At 47.0% G+C, this 22,486-nt stretch overlaps 1 protein-coding gene across 4 annotated transcripts in view; it reads right to left on the bottom strand.

The window, feature by feature from the left end:
• The window catches only part of LOC105875531 (liver carboxylesterase 1-like), a 51,442-nt gene that overhangs the window by 25,123 nt on the left and 3,833 nt on the right, over nt 1-22,486 (bottom strand). The window contains exons 1-4 of one of the 4 annotated variants that reach the window (XM_075995638.1): nt 11,100-11,361; nt 7,314-7,518; nt 3,934-4,078; nt 1,366-1,499 (exon numbers count right to left, since the gene is read on the bottom strand). In XM_075995638.1, coding sequence (XP_075851753.1) covers nt 1,366-1,499; nt 3,934-4,078; nt 7,314-7,518; nt 11,100-11,151 — 536 coding nt within the window. In that variant the 5' untranslated portion in view covers nt 11,152-11,361. Of the gene's footprint in view, nt 1-1,365; nt 1,500-3,933; nt 4,079-7,313; nt 7,519-11,099; nt 11,362-22,486 lie in introns of those variants that run through there. The other 3 variants (XM_075995641.1, XM_075995639.1, XM_075995640.1) reach the window with 3 other exon arrangements.

Genomic DNA, 22,486 nt, shown 5'->3' with positions numbered 1-22,486 from the left:
GGAGGACGGAGCCTCGGCAGCTGAGCGGGGGCGCTGGGACAAGCAGGGTGTCTCTGCCTGGGGAGGGCGTGGGAGTCGTGGCTCAGTGTGTCCATGAGAAGAGCGAGGGGCCTCAGGCAGCCCGGGGGACAGAGGAGGCAGCTTGTGATGGCGTCTGGGATTAAAGGACAGGAGGGCAAACCACAAGGCTCTGACAGTGCCACAGGGATCACTGGGAACTAGTGGAGAGGGAGGGGGAGGGAGACACACAGAGTCCCAAGGACAGGTGCGTGGAGGGACCCACCAAGGGGCTGAGAAGCAGCAGCCTGTGGGGTGGGATGAGGCACCAAGGGCAGGGAGCCTGTCACGGAGGCGTCAGTGGCCCTGTGTGGCTGCGACTGAGAGCTCAGGGAAGGCTGGGCCGAGGATAGGTGAGGTCATGGGTGCCCATGACGGGAACAGCCTGGCGGCGTGGTCAGGGGAAACTGGCTGGTGTGAGTAGAGGACAGACAGGGAGGAGGGGAACACAGACAGGACATGGAGCAGTTTTCCTGTAACGGGCAGCAGGGACGCAGGCTGTGGGTGACAAGGATGTGGAGTCTCGAGGAAGGCGAAACCTCGGTGACTGGCCCGGGACGCCCACTGGAAGGCCCGGCAGAGCCGTCCTCCTGCTCCCTGGGTCTTCCCAGGAGTGAGTGGGTCCTCCACACCCGCCCGTCACACCTGGGGTCAGATGTTCTGGGTCAGGTGCACTGAGGAAAGGCTCACGGTCACGTGCCTGGAAGGAAACCTGCTTCCTGTGCCCACAGAGAAGCCTCTAGTCTTAACTGCTGCATGTGCCAGATTTCTAGCAAGATATGGGGTGAATGCGCCCCGACACTCCTCCAGGGAGGGTGGCTCCCTGGGCTCAGATGCCCTGACGACCTCCCGTCTCCAGCCACCCATGCCTTCCCCCACAAGCATTTGCTGAGCACCCTCTGCGAGTCTGCCCCTCCCTTCCTTTTGCAAGAGAAGGGAAATGTGTGAACCTTTCACTGCTGTGAAAGGCTTGGTGGCAGAATGTGTAGGATGCTAGGGTAGCACAGGTGAAAAGGAGATGAGTACTTCGCAGGGGGCAACAGGTGGGCTGGGCCTTGCAGGGTGAATAGGAGTTTGTCAAGTAGAGTAGGCATTCCTGGCAGAGGTCACAGCATGTACAAAAGTTCAGAAGCAAGTAGATTTATGTCACTGAGGAATGAGAGTTAGGTGGGATCCAATTAGGAAGGAACTTAAATGCCTCATTAAGGAACTTAGCAAAGGTCCCCTGAGGGCTGACCTGATCAAAGCAGGGTCCTAGCATGCTAGCATGGGGGACAGCATTGAAGTGAGGACAGTCAAATATCTTACCTGAAGAATCCCCAGATGCCCAGACGGTACTGAATGGTCACCACCACCACGTTCTCACGGGCAGAGAGGGCCAGGCCATCATAGGTTGAGGCCCCGCCCAGCACCAGACCACCTCCGTAGATCCACACCATCACCTGGACGGGGAGGGACACCCACACTGGTTATAGGAAACAGAGCTGGGAAGACTAAGAGGTTGTCTGGTTTGATCGCTTACTTCTTGGCCATGACTCAAGCAGGCCGTTACCCATAGTCCACCAGTGCCCAGCAAGGTTCCAAAGGAAACGTCTCTTCTCCATGACCCTCCCAACTAGAGCCCAGGCCGCCACCAGACTCCTCACAGCCTGGCTGCCCCTGCCTTTCTCCCCAGGCCCAGTGCCATCTCCCACCCCCTCAGGGTATTTTCTCTGAGCACATGGCCATAGGGATAATAGCAAAGGCTAAGGATCCCCTGGTCTCCCTGACACTCCTGTCACCCTCATGCTGGACCTTTCATCCTCCTCTACGTAAACATGGAGCAGCCCTTGCATTGCAGCTTCATCTCGGTTAACTCTTTTGTGGTGAATTGTTCTTCTCTGAGCATGAGCGGTTATCTTAAGATGCACACATGCCCCGATGGTATCTCTTCCTAATATGCCTCCTTCCTGCCTCCCCCAATCCTAGCCACCCTGCAAAGCCCAGCCTGGAATCCAACCCCTCCAGGAAGTCTTCAATCACTTGACTAACATCTGGGAACCTGCTATGTGCCAGGGGCTGTGATAGGATGACAGTGGACAATTCATAGTTCATGGTTCTCACATCTAAAGAGCTCACATAACAGGGAAGCAGGGGGAGAGGCTAAAATAATTATGTTGTCTTAATGACAACACTGTTAATAAAAGAACTGATAATATAAACTATGCTCCCAGTACTGTCTAAGCACTTTAAAATAAACTATCTATGAGGTAGGTACTAATACTGTCCCATTTGACAGATTGGAAAACTGAGGCACCTAACCTGCCCAAGGACACACAGCCCAGTGGTAGAAGCAGGACTGGGACCCCTTCCATGTCCAGGTGCTGAGCTGCCCAGCACACTGCAGCCAGTGGCCACAGCACAGCAGGTCTGCTGTCAGGTGGGGTAAGATCCCCCCTTCCCCTCTGAGGTGTCACAAGCGCTTGCTTTTCACGTTTAGCCAGGGGTGGAGACAAAGCTGGGCAGGGAGCACGGAGCACTCACACCTGCTGCCTCCCATTTCCAGGAAACAGAGGATCAGAGAAGTTAAGAAATCGATGACATCTCTCAGCTAGTCAAAGCAGAAGCAGGATTCAAACCCAGACCCTGCAGTTCTGGAACCCGTGTCCGTACTAGAGGTTCTTCTGTCTGCAGCTCCCAGAGTCCCTGTTTGTCTGATCCCTGCCTCCTGGGGACGGGCTGAAGTTACCGTCATCTTTGAGTGATGGCTGAGCCCACGGGCTGGGCTGCGGTAACATGCTGAAGTCAGCGTGTGTCTGTGCAGCCCGAGCGCAGGATCCCTGAGGGTGGGGCTGCTGGAAGTGGTTTCATGTTCCTCCTTCCCGAACCCCAAGTCTAACCTTGCATTGCGGACACTGAGTACAAAGTAGAAGAATGAATGAATGAGGGAGGGAGGGAGGGAGTGAGCCTGTGTCCCCACTTCCTTGTGCCTTACAAAGCACATGTGGGCCAACGTCTAGTCCCAAGTTCACAGACCTCCTCCCCCACTCTCAGTACCGTGCCAGGGTGCTCCTGGGACACTGGCTGGGTGCTGACACTCTCCCCTGTCCACCCCTGCCATCACCTCCTTTTCCAGCAGAACTTCCCCTCCCCCATGACCCAGCCTGCAGCCGGCAGCCTGCCCATCTCTGGCCCTTCACTTATTTGGGAAATGCTGACTCACTGAGTCACCAGCCTGTGCCAAAGACTATTAGGGAGGGAAATTAGCTACAATATAATCCCAGAGAATTGGCCAAAGATAAAAGAAAGTGGCTCTGGGATTGTCCCAGGTTCTGCCCTCATGCATTTGTCATGGGACATTGAAGGTTTTCAAAGATGTATCTTGGTGTGCTGGGCCACCCACACACATGCTTGATGTCCTACTCCATGTCAAAGAACACTGGTTTGAAGATCAAAAGACCTGAGCCAACTCTAGCCTACTGTGTGACTTCCCCTTCCTACATCTGGGCCTCAGTTTCTCTATCTATAATGCAAGAGTTGGGTTATTGGCTTTTCTTTAAGACCCCTTCCAGCTCTAACACTATTGGAAATTATGTCTCAACTGCTCTGGGTATCAGATTCTTAAACCACCAACTAAGAGTAATCACTTGTCTTTCAGTTAACATGCAAGAACTTGGGACAATGAAGATGTGAGTTACAGATGTACAGCAAACCCTTCCAGTGGTTCCATGTCACTAGAGTAAACTGACACGTGGAAACTTGTGTTTCCTGTGCGGGCTCTGCAGACCCTGGGCAGTCCTGGCCTGTGCTTCACCCCTTCCCATGTGCATCAGAAGACCCCGAAGACCCCATGGTGGTAGAACCAGCACGTCTGGGCCAGGGGTTCCCACGGCTTACCGGCAGCCTGCTGTTCTCCCTCAAGTCAGCAGGAGTGTAAATATTCAGGTAAAGACAGTCTTCGGAAAACGTGAGAGGAATGTTCTCCTTTCTGTTGGTAATGAGCTCGGAGACCACCTGCCCTCCCACTGGGTCTTGGGGGCACCTGGAGAGGGGAGAAAGAGGAACGCCTGAGGTTCAACCAGACCTAAGCAAGGTGTCTCCTGGTGCTGGGCTAGGCCTTGATCTGGGAGGTTTCAGCCTGTAATTGGACTTGCCGTTGCCAGACTCGAGATGCTGGAAGCGGGAGGAGGCATCTGGGGTCCAGGTGGGACCCTGGGAACTTCTAAGGCCTCTCAAGGGCAACCAGAGTGAGATGGCCGTGGCACGTCTTCCCTTCCTAGGGCCTTTCGAATGCCCTGGCTCAAGGACAGGAGGCTGTAGAAATGCTGATCCACCCTGGGAGGTGACATTTCCTGCTATCGACAGGACCAGATGGGGGGATGCAGGATAACCCTGCTTCTCCACCAGGTAAACATGTTTCAGTCCATGGGAGACTTCTGCACACCAGGAGAAGTCACTCAAGTGGCAGACATTTAGGGCCTACAACAGGTCAGGGGTGCAATCTTTGTGGGACATCTGCAATCTAGTCCTACCTCAGCCACTCATTTGCTGAGTAACCTTGGGTGAATTCCTTTCCTGCTCTAGAACCTAATCTGCTGGGTATCAGTGAGGGGAGTGATTTCTAGAAGGGTCTTGCAGCTCTGACATGCCAAGCTTCTACCATCAACTCATTCTCAGCGAGTTCTGTTGGTTGTCCTAATGAAAAGTCTCAAAGATCCAACATAGATAAAAACTGGTAATATTTATTGAGTCTTCCATATGTACCAGGCACTGTTTTTAGTACTCTTTCTGTCCTAACTCGTTTAAGCCTCAGATCAGCCCCATGACAGTGGTTCTATTATGATCTGCACTTTACAGATGAGAAAACCGAGGCACAGAGAGGTTACAGAACCTGCCCCAGGTCACTTAACGAAAAGACCCATGCTATGTAGTGCTTATATTTCTATGTAAATTATAAGTAACATTCCCAGATCTCAATGTACCCAGAAGGCAGGCATTGCAGCCGCCACTGTATGTACGAGGACTGAGGCACTCAGATGCCAGGAATGATACATCTGTCAAATGGCAAAACCAGTGTCAGCAAAGATGACTTCCTGATTTCCACCTGGGGAAATTTTTCCCCAGGTCACCAAGAGCAAGAGGTAGGATACTCATAAAAAAGAAATTCAAATGCCAAAGAACAGAAAAAGAGTTCAACTTCATTAGTATTCAGATAAATGCAAAATGAAGAATAAAATAATATTTATCATTATTATTTTGCATATCAAATAGCCAAAAAAACTAACCTTAAACTGTGGCACGAACCTGGTAAATGGAGATTTTCATATATCAATGGAAGGAGTATAGTTGGAACATTTCTGGAGTAAAATTGCTACTTTTGACTCAGAAATGTAATTTCTTCTAAAACATTCATGAATGTGCATAACGATTTAGATACAGAATGTTCATCACAGTACCACTAATATAATAGAAAATATCAAAAACTAAATGACCCCAAATAAGAGACTGGGTAAATTAATTACGGTTCAATATCCAACGTAATGCAGCAATTAAATGTCACATTATGGGCCGGGCGCGGTGGCTCACGCCTGTAATCCTAGCACTCTGGGAGGCCGAGGCGGGTGGATTGCTCAAGGTCAGGAGTTCAAAACCAGCCTGAGCGAGACCCCGTCTCTACCATAAAAATAGAAAGAAATTAATTGGCCAACTAATATATATATATATAAAAATCAGCCGGGCATGGTGGCTTGTGCCTGTAGTCCCAGCTACTTGGGAGGCTGAGGCAGGAGGATGGCTTGAGCCCAGGAGTTTGAGGTTGCTGTGAGCTAGGCTGACGCCACGGCACTCACTCTAGCCTAGACAAGAAAGCGAGACTCTGTCTCAAAAAAAAAAAAAAAAAAAAAAAAAAAGTCACATTATGCAATTTAATCCCATACAATGATATTTATGATATACTCATCAATGAGCAAAGCAGGCTTCCAAGCTATCTGTATAGATGCCATTTTCCAGGGAGAAATTATACAACACGTAAAGGACTGGGAAAACATCACCTAAAGTATAGCAATTCTCTCTGAGTGGTGGAATTATACATGGTATTAATTTTCTTACTTTTCCTTCTCTGTATTTCCTAAATTTTCTGTGAGAAATATGTTGAATTTGCAATGAGAAAATAAAACAGGGAATTTTTTTTTTCTTGAGACAGAATTTTAAAGAGAAAGAAAGAGAGGCCGGGCGCAGTGGCTCTCGTCTGTAATCCCAGCACTCTCAGAGGCCTAGGTGGGTGGATCGTTTGAGCTCAGGCATTTAAGACCAGCATGAGCAAGAGCCAGATCCCACCTCTACTAAAAAAAATAGAAAGAAATTAGCTGGACAACTAAAAACTTATATAGAAAAAATTAGCCGGGTATGGTGGCGAATGCCTGCACTCCCAGCTACTTGAAAGGCTGAGGCAGAAGGATCGCTTGAGCCCAGGAGGTTGAGGTTGCTGTGAGCTAGGCTGACGCCATTGCACTCTAACAGGGGCAACGAAGTGAGACCTAGTCTCGAAAAAAAAAAAAAAAGAGAGAGAGAGAGAGAAAGGAAAGGAAAGAAGGCAGTCAGAGTTAGGATCCAGGAAATTGTCAGAAACGCCTTGCTGAGGACATAAATAATGCCGGGTTTGATGCACACAGGTGTCCGAGGTGCCCAGGCTGGGGAGCTGTGAGGCCAGCTGGAAGCTTGGGCTGTTTGCCCAGCTTGGCCAGGCAGGCAGGGCATAGCCACCATTGCTCTGCTCGAGAATAAGTAACTAGACACACTTGGGAGAGCTCCGCAAGTCAACACCCCACTTACACACTTCTCCTCACGCACCCCACCCCCAACTGTGTCAAAGTGCAAGTCAGAAGAATGAATAGGATTATTACTTTTGATCGTCTGTTCAACTGCTTTTTTTTCCCAAAGCATTTATCACCTTGTAACAGCATATTATTCATTTCATAATTTGCATATTATTCATAATCTGTTTCCCTCTGCTAGATCACAAGCTCCATGAAGCTAGGAATCTTTGTTTTGTTCACCAATGGATCCCAAGACCTGGAACATACATGCCTGGCACCAGTAGGTGTTCAATAAATATGTGTTGAATAAAGGGCTCTAGAAACTTGTGAGAGTTCTGGAATGTTCTTAAGGATTCCAGAACAAAGTACAAGCCGATCAGGGAGTTGCCAGGACTCCGCCCTGCATCACTTTGGGGCAAACCTCCCCACTGAAAGGTGCCAACGCCAACCCCACGGGCTTACATGGGCGGGTAGGAGGTGGTGTTCTTCACAAAGTGCCACGGCTCTGCAGGCTGCGGCGGAGCAAACCTCAGGGATCCGAGCGGGGGCTTGGCAAAGGGCACTCCCAGGAACACGGCCACAGGCTGTGCGAATCCTTCCAGGTGGACGTGCTTCCCCCGGACTTTGCCATGCATGGTGGCCACCACAGGCGGCGAGGACGGGCGACCTGCTGGACAGTGAGAGGAAATGAGGACACGTCGCAGCTGCAAGGCTTGACCTGGATTCCAGGGGGGGGTTGCCACTTTCTAGGCGTGTGACATTGAATAAGTCACCTAAGCCCTCAGGCCTCAGTTTCTCCCAATGTGAAAAAGGGGTGAGGGTCACTGTCCTTCCTAACTCACAGAGCTGTTTTAAGGAGCAAATTGGAATAGGAGGCGGAAAAGCACCCAGTCAAAAACAAATGTAAGAAGGAGAGCTGCTGAGAAGAACAAGTCACTTGGTCTCCCTCTGAGAAGCCTCTGGAACATTTATCTATTACATCCTGCACTGGGCCGTATGCAGGGTGACAGGTGAACAGGAGGTGGCCCCTGTTCCCAGGACCACTGAACCTCACAGGGAGAATGAGCCATGTACACGCTTGACCTTAAATCTGGAAGAAAGTGGTGGTGTCCTGGGAGAGGGACCTGTCAGCTGCTTCAGAAGGCAGAAGAGGGGTGAGGCCATCTGACTGGTGGCACGTGGAGTGGCTGGGACCTGCCCCAGGAGGGGCTGAATGAGGAGAGATGAAGGCAGGGGGTGGTGTGAAGCAGAGAGGAGAGAATGTGCTGAGGCTCAGAGACAGCAAGATGCAGAGCCTGCCCGGGCAGGGCGAGTGGCCCAAGGGCACCAGGTGGAGGCTACGGGGAGAGGAAAATGACCCTGGGATGAAAGAATAAGGTCACAGAGGGCCCAGAATGCCAGGCTAAGGGCTGGGGTTTTATTTCATAGAAAAGTAAGCAGCGGGAGGTGTTCTGGAGGAAGGCACATAAGCTTGAGGAGGACTCTGCCGTGGCTCAGAGCAGGACATGCAGAGGAGAGAGACGGGGGCAGAGTCTCGGCTGCTCCTCTCTGCAGAGCAGACGATTCTTCCCCCTGAGCTGACATCCATGTCCCTGCAGCTTCCAAATCAGTCCTGGTTCCACCTGCCAGGGGACCAAGCTAATGTGATCTTCCGGGGCAGGTGGCCTTTCAGATACTTGATATGCCACCCCCCTCCCAGCCCTGTCTGGCCTCAAGTGACCTCGATTTCTCTAAGCATCCTTCCCAGGATATTGTTTCTAACCTTTTGTCCTCCCTGTTGAGATGCTTTGATTACAGACAAACATTCAACTTGTTTTTCAGTGTGTGTGGCCAGAAGAGAAAAGAATAATCCAGAGGTTTGGTCTCATAGGAGAATATCCAATGGCTTTAGAAACTCCTTATGTGAAACTTGGTTAGAAAACAGTGCCCACGTCTCATGCTATAATAGCCAATCCTATACTGTGAACATTTAGGTTGTTTTCTTTTGTCGTTGTTGCTAATTATTACAAATAACACTGAGATGAACTTTCTTGGAATGTTGTTCATTGATGTGGTAATAGGGGTGGCCCTGCAGGTGACACTTGTTTTCTTTGCGATTTCCAAGTTTTCTGCACTGAACATAGATCCTTTTTATAATTAGAAGACAACTGTTATGAAGAAACATAGCAATGTTTGTAAGGAATTTTGAAGGACTTGGTCCCTGACCAGATGTAGGGGACGTGGAAGGGAAGGAAATAAAAGAGCTGGCTTGTGAGGCTGGGTCCCAATGCAGACATTTTCAGTGCAGGTGTCAGTGAGACATCCTGCCAGAGATGCCACAGGACACAGGCACTTCAAGATTGGAAGGAGGTCGGGTGAGTGGCAGGGTAGGACCATCCACCAGAGGGTGAGGTGAGCATCATGGAAGCAGGTGACCTCATCGAAGAGGCCAGTGTGAGAGAGAAGAGAAAAAACAAAAGAGAAAGCTCAGGGACAACTACAGCTGACACTGGGAATATGCATCAGAGCAGGACCAGGAGAATGTCAGGGCATCGTGGAAGCCCAGGAGAGAGGAGGAGGGTAAAAGCAGAGAGGACAGCACTGGGCCTGGGTTTGCGAGCTGTGTGACAACCTTCAGCATGGATGAAGTGGCCAGAAGCCAGAATGCCAAGGGTGAAGAAGTGGGTGCGTGTGTGGGAGGCACAAGCAAGGACGGGAACAAGAGCAGTTTCACTTGATGTTACATGTAGTGTGTACGTAGTGGGCACTTGCTACATGCCAGGCATACATTCCAGTTCCTTTAAATTAACCCTAGAAAGCCTTGCTAGGTAGGCATCGACATGCCCATTTTACAGATGAGGAAACCAAGGAATTGGAGTAGCCTGCAAGGACTTGCTAAAGATGGAAATGGATGGCGTTACCAGGGGTAACCAGAGGTGAAGGAATATTCCAGTCCACATTTGGTTCCTTTCACACTGCCCTTACACGCAGTTCCAGGCCTCTCTCTCACAGAGTCTCCCTGCCAAAAAGAAGACAGAACCCAGACAGGGCCTGGGCTGTCAGGGCTGATGGGGGACCCCCGGCTCTGGACGCAGGAGCCAGACATAGACCAGGGCATGGTTACCCAGGAGACCTTGGCCAAGTGCATTCTGCTTTGGGAGTCTCAGCGTCTCCATCTACAAAATGGCACAGATGTAGCTCAAAGTCCCTCGCTGCCCCCTGCATTTCCCACATCTGCCACTGTCTTTACTCTCAGCGTTGCCACTGAGGCCTTTTTTGGTTCTGGAGGCACTGTCCCTCCCGGGTCCAACCGTCCCAGAGCCCACACGCCAACCACCTCCTTGATCAGGTTTCCATGCCCTGGGCCACCATCCACCTGCCCTAGTCACCCCAGAGCCAGTGCCAGACAACTAGGGACAGCCCTGTGCCCCCAAGCCCCCTGAAATTACTCAGTAGCCAGTGCTAAGCCTGCTCTCTCTTCCAGGGAAACCACAATAAAAGCCCTTGCCCACCTCCCAACCCTCTTGACTGTTCTGGTGCTTCCCCTTGTACCCCGCCCCAGCCCTCCCCAGTGTGCGCCCCTCCTCCTGGGAACTGTGACATACTATCTTTTCTGTGGCAACTGGCTTCTGATACATTGCCCTGACCAAACCTCAAATACTCTATTTATCCGCCACATTTATAAACAACTACTTCATTTATCCAACCCTTCCCTGCACTTCTTTTATGCCAGGCACTGTCCTAAGTGCTCTAGAAACAACCCATGCCATCCCCACAATGGCCCGATGCAGTAGGAGTGTCAGCACCCCTGTTTCAGAGATGGGGTAACCGAAGCACAGGAAAGCTAAGCACCTTGCCCAGAGACACGCAGCTAGGAAGTGCTGAGCCACGATTCAAACCCAGGCACTCTGGCTGCGGAGTCCTTGCTTTCAATATTCTGCTGTGCTACTCTCCGTGATCCAGCCTGGATCTAGAATAGTAATCAAGGGAAATGAAGCTGAGCTCCAAATTCCTCATTAGCCACCAGCCCCCTGCCTGTGGCACATGCGGTGCAGCTGCGGGCTCAGGGTGACTCTCCTCCTCTGCCTCTCAGCACTGGCCGGGGCTGGCTGGTCTCCACCGCTCCGAGTCTAAGTCCAGGTCCAGAGGCGCGCACCTCCGCACACCCAGCCCTGTAGTGCCTTTTCCTTGTACGCACCTCTGCTCACCTCGCCCCAGGACAGGGATTCCCAAATGCACCCCTGGTATTTGTATTAAAGAGGAACTCACCCCAAGCCTTGGAAGTGGCAAGAGTTGCCAGGAACAGAGCATAGAGCCACATCGTGGAACTGCAGCAGCTCCCAGGATCTGTGAGCTGTCCGCGTCTAGGTGCTGCGCCGAGAGGATGCGCCTTCCCGCCCCAGAGCCTAGCCTGGCCCTGGAGTTGCCTCCGCCCAGCCCAAGGATCTAAGCAGGGATAAGAGAGAAGCTCTCTCCACTACCAAATATCTCCCTGGACTTCTGATGGAACCTCCAAGTCATGCCGACTCAGTTCAGCCCTTTTATATAAACAGTCCAGACTGAACTCTCAGATTACAGTTAGCCACAAACTTGCCAAACAACTTGTTACATAAGGGTTTCTTCTTTGTGGGTCTCTAACCTTCCTGGGCTGGGAGCTTCCCAAAGGCCAGGCACAAGCAGGCAGATGCCTTTAGGCAAGGGGGAGCAGGGTCCCCAGAACAGGCTCAGAAATATTCACAGCAACTCACAGCCCCACAACTGCTCAGCTGGGCAACTTAGGACACATCTCTTAGCTTCCCTGGGCTTGTAATTTCATAGAGTTCTAGGCTCTCGACTTTAGAAGCGATTTTAAATTCCATCCAGTCTCCTAATACCTAAAGTTGCTTTACAATTTTCCTGCCAACTGATCCAGGCTCCTGTCACACACCTCCAGGGTCAGGGAATTTGCTACCTTTCAAAGAAGGGATTTTTGGACAGAAGGTAAAAATGAACTTTATTTCTCCATAGTGCCCGGCTATAACCATCCATACATCCATTCGTTCTTTGAACATTTATCACAATGCCCGGTACTTGGCTGGGTGTTACGGATACACAGGTAAACTCAAGACATGGTTCATCTTATCAAGCAGCTCACCATTAGTAGTAAGACAGATTGGGGGGGGGGGTTGCAATGCATGTGAAAGCACCAAATTAGGGGGATACAAAGTGCTCTGGGTATACCTGGGAAAGTGCCATTTACAAACTGCTGGGGACAAAAGAGAAATCCTCAAAGCGTCTTCCAAAGAATCATCAAATATTCTTCGATAGCGAATTTGTTAAATACACTCTGGTACCTGGCCAAGGAAATATTACGTACTCACTCAAATTAGTGATGCACATGTCTATATATTATGACAAGGAAAGACAGTCATGATCTAATGCAAAAAGGGCCAAAAACAGGTGATAAAACTGTTGTGCCTGCTTTGGGAAACAGTTTCACGGTTCCTGGAAGTTAAGCACAGAGTTACTGTATTACCTGGCAATTCTACTCCTAGGTAGATTCTCAAGAAACTTGAAAATGTGTTCATACAAAAACTTATACTCAAATAGTACTACCATTCATAATATCCAAAAGAGGAAACAACCCAAATGCTTATCAACTGATGAATGCATAAATAAAATGAGGTGTTTCCACAGCGTGAAACATCATTCAGTCATAAAAAGAACATGCCACAATGTGGATAAAAATTATAAACATTATGCTAAGTGAAAGAAGCCAGGCACAAAAGATACATATTGCATGATCATTTTTATTTTATAAGACATTTCCAGAATAAACAAGTCCATACAGACAAAGAGTAGATTAGTGGCTGCCAGGGGCTAGGGAAGAGGGAAATGAGGGGGACGCAGAGTGGCTGCTAATGGGCATCAGGTTTCTTTTTGGGGTGGTAAAAATGTTCTGGGATTAGATTGTGGTGATATTTGCACAACTTTGTGAATATACTAAAAGCCACCGAACTCTACACTTTAAAAAGCTGAATTTTTGGCAGAATCTGGGGAAGGGGAGGCAGTGTTATATCTGGCCATGAAGGTGGCAAGAGGCAGCCCCTACAACAGCCCATGAAGCAGGCCAGGAAGATGCACAAGGAAACAAGGTGTTCAAGCAGAAGTAAAAAGAGGAGCAGAAGAAACTGGAGGAGGTAAAGTGAAGTCTATGTGGAAGGACGCCCTGGCCAGGAGAAGAATTAAAAAATCTGGTGTAAAGTAAGCCATTCCTTGTGCCAGAGGCTCTGGCGACCTTTGATTCCTAAACATCTGTGTTCCCTGCCATGACACCTTCTGCCACCTATAGCTAAAATGAAGTGTTGTCTTGGAGCCTATTGTACATTAAAGAATAAACTTCTGTAAAAAAAAAAAAAAGGTGAATTTTATGGCATGTGAATTATATTTCACTAAAGAAACATTTTTTAAAGTCCAGTTATGTATAATATGACCCCATTTTAGTAGTAACATATTTTTATTTGCATAGGAAAACTTCATAAGGTTATATGTCTAATCAGCATCACAATAACCATTTCTTGGCTGTAACACTGTGAGTGTTTTTACTTATTTGTGTTTTCCATATTTATTCATTCATACATTCACTTGACAAATACTGCGAGCTTACTGTGCAGCAGACACGGGGCTGAGTGTTTTGTATGCAGGGTCTCAGTTCTCAAAACTACCCTGTGAAATTAATACTAGCATCTCCTGAAGCTCAGTGTGGTTAAGGACCTGGCCCAAGATCGCACATGAAATAAGAGGAAGAGCTGAGGACTGGACCCAGCCTTCGTGGCTGCACAGCCCATACTCTTAAGCACTCTGCTTCTGTGTCAAAAATTTTTGAGAAATCAATTTTGTTGTTGCCCCAAGCACATGCTTGATGGCCTGGGGGGATGCCATGGAGCCTCTCTCTTCTGGTTTTTCCTCTGCCTCCCTGCTGCCTTCCTGTTGAGCCCTCTGGATCCTCCAGGCTGCCAGGAAGGATGGCAACATGGAGCTACTCAGAGGGCAACAGATAGTTGGAAACAGGAGCGCTAGGGTTCTTGGGACATAAATACCTTAGCTCCCTCACAACCCACTTGTGGAGTGACTTTGCAATCTGCATTCTGTTCCCACAGTTTCCTCTTAGGACTAAGCTCCGGGCACCCAGAGTGGGAACTGACCTCATAAAGGACCCTTGACTGGCTATTTTCCCTTCCCTACCTCAACTTCCTTCTCCTGTCCCTGTCTCCTGCTTGTGCTTCAATCCCTATCTCAGGTTTGCTTCTGGGGAAAGACAAAGGGTCCTGAGCCCCTTAGCCAAATGACCTATGTGGTCTGTTATGGGTTGAACTGGGTCCAGCCAAAATTCATATGGGGAAGCCCTAAACCTCGGTACCTAAGAATGAGACCATAGTTGGAGACAGGGACTTTAAAGAGGTGATCACATTAAAATAAGATCACTAGAGTGGACCCTAATCCAGTCTGACTGGTGTCCTAACATGAAGAGGAAATTTGTATCCAGACAGATGCCAGGGGCACATGAGCACAGAGGGGTGACCATGTGAACACTCAGCAAGAGGGTGGCCTCCTGCAAGCCAGGGAGGAAGGGCTCAGAAGAACCTAACCCTGCCAGCACCTTGAACTTGGACTCTCAGCCTCCAGAACTATGAGAAAACTAATTTCTCTTGTTTAAATAACTCAGTCTGTGATATTTTGCTCTGGCAGGCTGAGCCAACTAATCCGTAGTCTTAACCTAGTTCCTTCCTTCATGTCCAGAGGAGACCAAGGCCCAGAGCTGGGAAGGGCTGCCTCAGCTCACACAGCAACTCGATGGCAAAGTCAGGACCAGAAAGGAGGCTTTGACTTCTGCCACGTCGTGGATGAAATGGACGGCAGCCATTTCTCTTGCTTCGACACATCGGGGCAGTGTTCTAACTGCCAACCTTATCACGGGGCAAAACACCTTGATCTTGTCCACAGTGGCAGTGCCAGTTCATTGGTTCAGGGTGAGGGTGGTAGGGCGGAGGGGTTAGAAAAGGCCAGAGGAGGTGGCGGGTGCCTGGAGAGGTGTGTTCTGTTTCCGTATGTCATTTGGTAACCTCAGGCAGACCAATACTGATATCAGGAAGGAGGGCAACCAGCAGCCATAAATCCCAGACAATCCCAGAGATGTTCATGGGTTATTGCTCAGAGCTGTAGGTTGTAGCTAAAATGAAGCTTCTAGAGATCTGCATTCAAAAGGGGACAGTCATCAGCACTCAATCTAGTCATGTGGCAGGTTGGTGAGGGGCCCTGTGGTGGGGGTAGGGACTTGGTGACAGCATTGAATCAGTACCCACAGGTGACTAACTCTACAAAGCTTGACCTGGGCTAGGGTTCCTTCCTCCCTTACTTTTATGCAAAAGAGAAATAAAGATAATAAACAGCACCCTAATGAAAATTACTCCATTCTATCCACATGGGACAGTCTGGGTGGTCCTCCTCATTAGACACCAAGTTTCCATTTACGTGGCACAATGCACACACGCACACCTATTAACCACCCTGCCTTGTGCCCTAGCCAGCTGGCCTTCATAACCTGGGAAACAGCCCTAGCCCTTGGCCTATGAAGACTTTAAGGTGCTGTGCTAGCAAAATATTGAAGATAAGGAGGAATTATTTTCCCAATCCACTGTTTAATCACATACCTACCTGTGACACCAGGCAATTCTGCATAGAGATGGCCACTCCTAGTCCTTGCCTGCACTTGGGTGTAGCCTCTATATCCCATTCCTGCTCAAAATGACTCTGCAGATGTGATGGCTTGCGTCTATTAAGCCTCACGCCACAACTCATTTTTTAAAAGTATATAATTTCCCTTCATTACTTTAACAGTAAGCAGTACATCTCTTGTTTAAGTGGCAGTTGATTGGGGTTATTGCCCTTTCCTAAGGGCAGGAAGTGAATGATGTGGAGAGTAAAACCCTGGGAACTGGCCTTAACTCCTAAGCAACTCGGTAGGACCTGGGAGAGTGGCGCTTTTGGGGCTCCAAATTGACCCTCAAAAACATCTCCACCTCCATCAATTTACTAAGCAGATACATGCAGAGCACGTACTAGAGCAGGCATGGGGCAGAGCAAGCCCACCACGTCCATCTGGGCCCTTCACTCAGCTTTGCCAAGTCATCACGGCATTAGTCAGGTGTAGACTTCATGGTGGAGAAGCTGCACTGGGAGACCAGCAGTCTGGGAACCCACTGGGTGACATTTAGGGATCATTCTGGAGAGAGAGGGGTTAGGAGAGAGGGGTGGCTCTGGGTGAGGTGCTCTCTCACGCACCATTCACCATGGACCCCACTCTATGAATCTGGAATTCTATGACACTTTCCAATGCAGCCTAGACATACACAGTGTTTCTGTTTTTCTGTAACAGTGTTTCTGTTATTCTCATACTGTTATCACCTTTTTGTTATAGCAGCTCACCAACTGTACTATTAGCAGTTTTCTTTAAATGGATTAATTGTTTTTACTTTAACACACTCACTCAAAACAGAGATTTTATATCATTTCCATAAATGGAAGACTTGTAGAACTTGCCATGAAATAAAGCATGAAAAATGTGTCATTGTATTTATTAAAATTAAAATGATAGTTAAAAAAAAAGTAACCAATGAATTATAAGTAATAACATATCTGGTTTACAAAAGTGTATGACCAAAAAGAAGTCACTCAATGAGAAACATGAACCTTTGATGGTCAATTACTGATAAAAAGGCAGTGACAACCTTGACCACCATCATGACCACAAGTTAGGTTACAAGACACTGGCTTTGACAATGATCATCATCACTGCAGCCCTTTTCATGAGCTTCAGAGAACATCTTCCTTTCAACATTCAGATCATGGGGCAGAAATTACCTTATGCTGACACCTTCCAAGGCTCTTGATGCTGTGTAGTAATTAGGGGGTCAGGCTCCCTGGGGTCAGTCCGATCCCAGGATTGACCGAATCCGAGCATCTGGGGGAAATGTTGGTCTATAGGTGTGTCCCAGAGGGAAGAGCTGTATTCCCCAGGGACATTAAGTGATTATCTTCAATGTACAAACAATTGACATTCAGGTCATCTACATTAGTTAATCATTCTGGGATAGCTGAGTAAGAATGTATGAGTGAGAATAAACAAATAGGATCTGGATTTCAATCGCTTGTTTTTTTTTAATATCAAGCACCAGAGTGTTGTTGAGATCAACAGGTGGCTGTCCCTCATACGGTCATTTGGAGATCTAGACGAGGGTGTTGGCAAAATTTTTTCTATAGAGGACCATGTAGTAAATATTTGAGGTTTTGCAGACCATATGGTATCTGTGGCAACTACTCAACTCTGTTGTAGTGATGGCAGCCACAGATAATACATAAGCAAACGGGCATGGCTGTGTTTCAATAAAACTTTATTTGTAAAAAGAGACTATGGGCCAGATTTCACCCTTTGGGCTGTACTTTGCTGACCCCTGATCTAGACTATGATGGCTTTACCTTCCTTAAGTCATAGTTTCTAAAGTTGCCATGGGTATTGATTGTAGTTACTGGGATGGGGGAGGGGTGGGGAGGAGGGGCCATGGCAGTCTCCATGGGCCAGGCCTGGAGGTGGCTCTCCTGACTCCCACCCAGGGTCCATTCCTGAGAACTTAATCATGTGATCACTGTGATTGCAATGAAAGTTGAGAGGAGGGTGGGGCAGATTTTATCAGACTGCCAGCACCCTCTGCCACAAATATCCATTAACTAATGGATTTAATGTTAGGTATTTTTTTCCTATTATGAAGCAGAATAAATACATAACCCTTATATAAATGCTTTAAAGTTTGAACACTATTTAATATGATCTTGGTTAACTCCAGGAATAAGTGCACTACACTTTGACAAACTTTGAACTTTGCTGTTGCTTTGATTGAAATCACAAGAACCTGATTGTAAATCCAGTCCCTGTTTGCTAGGTATACTCTACAAAAGCCTTCCTTTGTAACTTTTAAGAATGAAAAAGGAAAAAGGACGATTCAGAAAGACGTAAAAATTTACATCCAAAAAAGTTAAGATTTAATTATGATCTAGAAAGGGCTCAGAAATATCAAACTATAAACTATAGTATGAACATCTGGGGGAATAAAGTAGCCTCAGTATAGAGAGGTGTTTTGTGTTTTCTTGCCCTGAGAATTATTGGTGTTCATATGCATTAATGCCCAGAACTGACTGTGGTATCTCCTAAATGGTATTGGGCATTATAAGATGGGCAGGATTTGGAGAAGCAGAGAAGACATTAGCAGTGGTGCAAGACATTAGGTTTGGGGGATTCCTGGTGAGCCCATTTTACTGGGAGTGTGAATAGAGGACAGAGAGGGTGAAAGCAATCTAAAGGGAACAGACTTCATCCCAGAACAATGGAGAGCCATCGACAGACTTTAATCCTGGGAATGACAGATGATGAGGGCGTTTCCGAAAGTAGAAGCTGGCAGAAGCAGACAAGCTATTTGGAGGGACCAGGGGTTAGTTGAATAGAAAGTTCCTTAACACTCATTGGCAGGGTGGAGGGTGAGGTCTCCTTTCTAAAGGGAGTTAAGTTCCTCTGCGTGTGAAAGCTTGGCCCTTTGTGTTCACACAGGACTCAGCAAAAATAAATTGCATAAGCTTCTCCAAAAAGCTGGACTGCACTAAGCATTGCCCAAATCCCAGGACCTACTGATGCTGGCCTTGTCTTCTCACTTTAGAAGGTCGCCGGAGGGATGAAATCTGTAGAATGACTCAAGAGCTGGTGGGCAGCTGAGAGGAAGCTGTAGCCCTTCTGAGACACTCACAAGCATTGTCTGGTCCTTCCCTATTTTTCCTTCTTTGGGCAGAGGTCAAGACCACATCAAGGTAGCTACAGGGGTCAGGGAGGACGAGCCAGTCCTCAGTCCCCCTCCATGCTCCTCCAGGCTCCAAGGGCTATTCATGCTATACACACACAAATGTCATTTTTGAAGACCAACAGCATGCACACCAAGACATGCAAATTCAAGCCAGATATTCACAGTGCACCTATTGGATTGACAAGAATTTTTAGCACTACTCTTTTAGTGGTAGTGCCAAGGAGTGGGAAGAGTATGGGAAACTAGGAATCTTTACCACTGATGTGAGAGATAACTTAGTTCAGGCTTTCTTAGCATCAATTTGGCAAAATCGATCATAACACTTAAAAGGAGCATATCCTCTGTCCTAGCTGTTTGTATGAACCATGTTCTTTATTTTCTCTATTCTGATGCTTTGACATCTGGGGCCTTGCTAACCCTAGAGGGACTGACCCTCCCAGGCTTAGATAACTTCCAGAGACAGTAAGCCACTTGCCCGATAGCGTGCCTTTCGTATACAAACTGACCCATCCAGAGCCCGCACCCCCAACCGCCTCCTGCGGGGCTCTCGTAGGCCGGACCACACCTGCCCGCCCTGATCACCCCGTGCAGGTGTCAGATGGAACAGCCTCTGTGCCCCGGAGCCCAGTGAAATTATTCAAACTGGCCAATCTTAACCCTGCGTGCCCTGTCTCACCTCCTCCTTCCCATGGAAACCACAGAAAGGGCTCTCACCCTCACTGCACGCCCACCACCTTCTGACTGAACCCAGTGTGTCTCCATGTGGCCCCTCACCATGGCATGGAGTGTCCCCTTGTCCTGGATCTCTGAGTAATAAACTATGTTTTCAATGACAGTTGTCTCCTGATCTGTTGGCCTTGCTATACCTTAATAATAATGGAAACTATATTTTAAAACACTGCTTTCTAGAAATAATTCTGAATGTGCCCAAAGATATACGTATCAGACGCTCACCTCACTGCAGCTGACAACAGCAAAAAATGTGATATAATTTGATTGACAAACAATAGTAAATGGTTAAATAATTTATTCAGTATTCGTACCATGGGATGCAATGTAGCTGTCAACAATGTAGAAAAATACTGTTGTTAAATTTTTATGTAAAAATAGCAGTTCACTGAGCATTGACTGAGTCGGTCAATGTTCATTTCCTCCCCAAATTGTTCAAAATGACAGAAAAATCAAGTTTTTAAAGATACAAAACCAGGTGAACACACAGTGAAGAGGAGATGACAGCATTTTGGAAGCTGGAAATTCAACAGAGCAATGAGAACTGCTTTTAGAGCAGGGAACCTGAAAGTCAATGCACACAGTGGAGGACTCACCCAAGCAAACACAAATGCAGAATGGAGACAGAAAAGACTCTCTGACTTAGAGGTACTAGGTACCTGTGAAAGTGGGGGTACAGGTGTCCCCCATTTATGCCCATGGGGAGTGCAGTTCTCCCCTTTGAGATCCACTCCCAGGATAAAGTGTCCACAGGCTCTCTGCCAGTCCTAGCACTGGACTGCCCCTGGATCTCTGACCATCTAATTACAACAGTGCATCAGAAAGACCTTGGCAGGTGTCAACATTATGTGATTTCTGTCCAGAGATCTGAGTGACAAAAGGAGGCAGCTTCCTGAAGCTCAGGGAAGTGACTGCAGTAACAATGACTCTTGATGAAGTCAATGACTAGACACAAAACTAGGGGTCATGATGACAGACAGGATTGTCCCCGCCCTCATACTACCAACTGACCATCAATGGTCCATTTTTCCCATTGAAGAACTTGTTTTCAGAAATGTACTTTTGCAAATCCATTGTTGCATACAAAACTAATCAAAGAATTCAATTAAGCTAATATTAAAAATAAAAAATGAGATATTTTCTTAAGTAACATAAAGGTAAAGTATATAAATATAAATAACTAAAATAAATTAGAATTATCTCATTAAATTATATTACTTTTAGACAGTGAAATAAAACTATATTTATGTCTCTGAATAGACTAATCTCTTACAGATTGGTTTATTCCTCTGATCCTCCTAATCTACTGTTTTTAAGATTACCTAAGGTTTTTAAAAAAATTATGAAATATTTTAAAATACAAGCAAAATTGCCAAGAATAACAATCGACATTCATATGTCCAACTGCCAGATTTAACAAACATTAACATATTGAATAAATTTCATATTTGCTTCAGATTTCTTTAAAACCTAAAAGCACTACAGAAACAGTCAAAATTCTCATTTTTACTCTTCCCTAATCCCATTTCCCACCCTTCTTCCCCAGACAAGTACCATTCCAAAGCTAGTCTTAATCCTGCCTATGTTTTCATACTTACCACACACACACACACATATATGTACCCATAAGCAGTTACGTAGTATCTTTTGCATACATTTTCACATTTTACATAAATGGTATCATACTATAAGTAACATTCTACAACTTGCTTTTTTCACTCAATGTTTTTGAGATTCATTAATGTTGATACATAAGATCTAATTAATTCATTTTAAACTACTAAAATATTCCTTCACATGACTATACCATGACTGTTTGCATTCACTCTCCAAGCAACGGAAATTTAGGCTGTTTCTAACTTTTTATAGTAACAAAAAATGTTATAATGAACACATCCTTGTTCATGTGGCAGAAGTTTCTTTAGGAACTACCCCAGGAAGTGGAGTCAGAGAATGTACACCTTCAATTTTACTAGGTACTGCCAAACTTCCCACTAAAGTAGTTACGCCAATTTATATTCTCACAAATGTATGCCAGCAATATAGAGTTCGTATTTTCCTGCATAGAGACCTAACTTGGTACTATCAGATTCCAAATTTCCCCAATCTGATGAAAATGAAACACTGTCTTGTTTTTACGTAGAACTACCCTGAGTACTAGTAAGATTGAACATCTTTCCCTATATCTATTACCTATGTGACAGAGTGTCACTGAAATGTGCTGCCAGTGGTGACTGTTTTTCTAAAAGATATCTCTGGAGTAGCTCTTGTAACTCAAAAACTCTGGCTAGTGATCTACCTTTAGAAGCCATCTCACTTCCGTGTGTGAGAGTATATGTGTGTGTTCTTTTTTTTTTTTTTTTTTTTTTTTTTTTTTTTTTTTTTGAGACAGAGTCTCGCTTTGTTGTCCAGGCTAGAGTGAGTGCCGTGGCGTCAGCCTAGCTCACAGCAACCTCAAACTCCTGGGCTCCAGCGATCCTTCTGCCTCAGCCTCCCGAGTAGCTGGGACTACAGGCATGCGCCACCATGCCCGGCTAATTTTTTTTTTTATATATATATCAGTTGGCCAATTAATTTCTTTCTATTTATAGTAGAGACGGGGTCTCGCTCTTGCTCAGGCTGGTTTTGAACTCCTGACCTTGAGCAATCCGCCCGCCTCGGCCTCCCAAGAGCTAGGATTACAGGCGTGAGCCACAGCGCCCGGCCTATGTGTGTGTTCTGTGTCCACCTCCTCACAGAGCTACATGAACAGACATAAGTTAAGGGCATGTACTTTAATGTAGTTGATAATTTTAATCACATCCTACAAAACATTATTTAGTTGAGGTGACATCTGTCAGCTAGCCAGCATTTTTCTATAGATGCTACAGTGTGTAGACTCACATTCAGAAGTGACCTCCTTAACTCAAGTAGTGAAACCAGAAAGTCGTCCAGTCATGGTAATGGCTCCATCTGTGCATATATTGACACAAAGTGACCCATTCAGTGATCCTGATATGTAATCATTCAAAGACTTGAATAGTTCTGCAGCTGTGGTGTTGG

The sequence above is a fragment of the Microcebus murinus genome, chromosome 20 (genome assembly GCF_040939455.1).
Source record: "Microcebus murinus isolate Inina chromosome 20, M.murinus_Inina_mat1.0, whole genome shotgun sequence".
NCBI lineage: Eukaryota > Metazoa > Chordata > Mammalia > Primates > Cheirogaleidae > Microcebus > Microcebus murinus.
The sequence above is the reverse complement of the archived record's forward strand: the minus strand, read 5'-3'. Positions and strand labels throughout refer to the sequence as shown.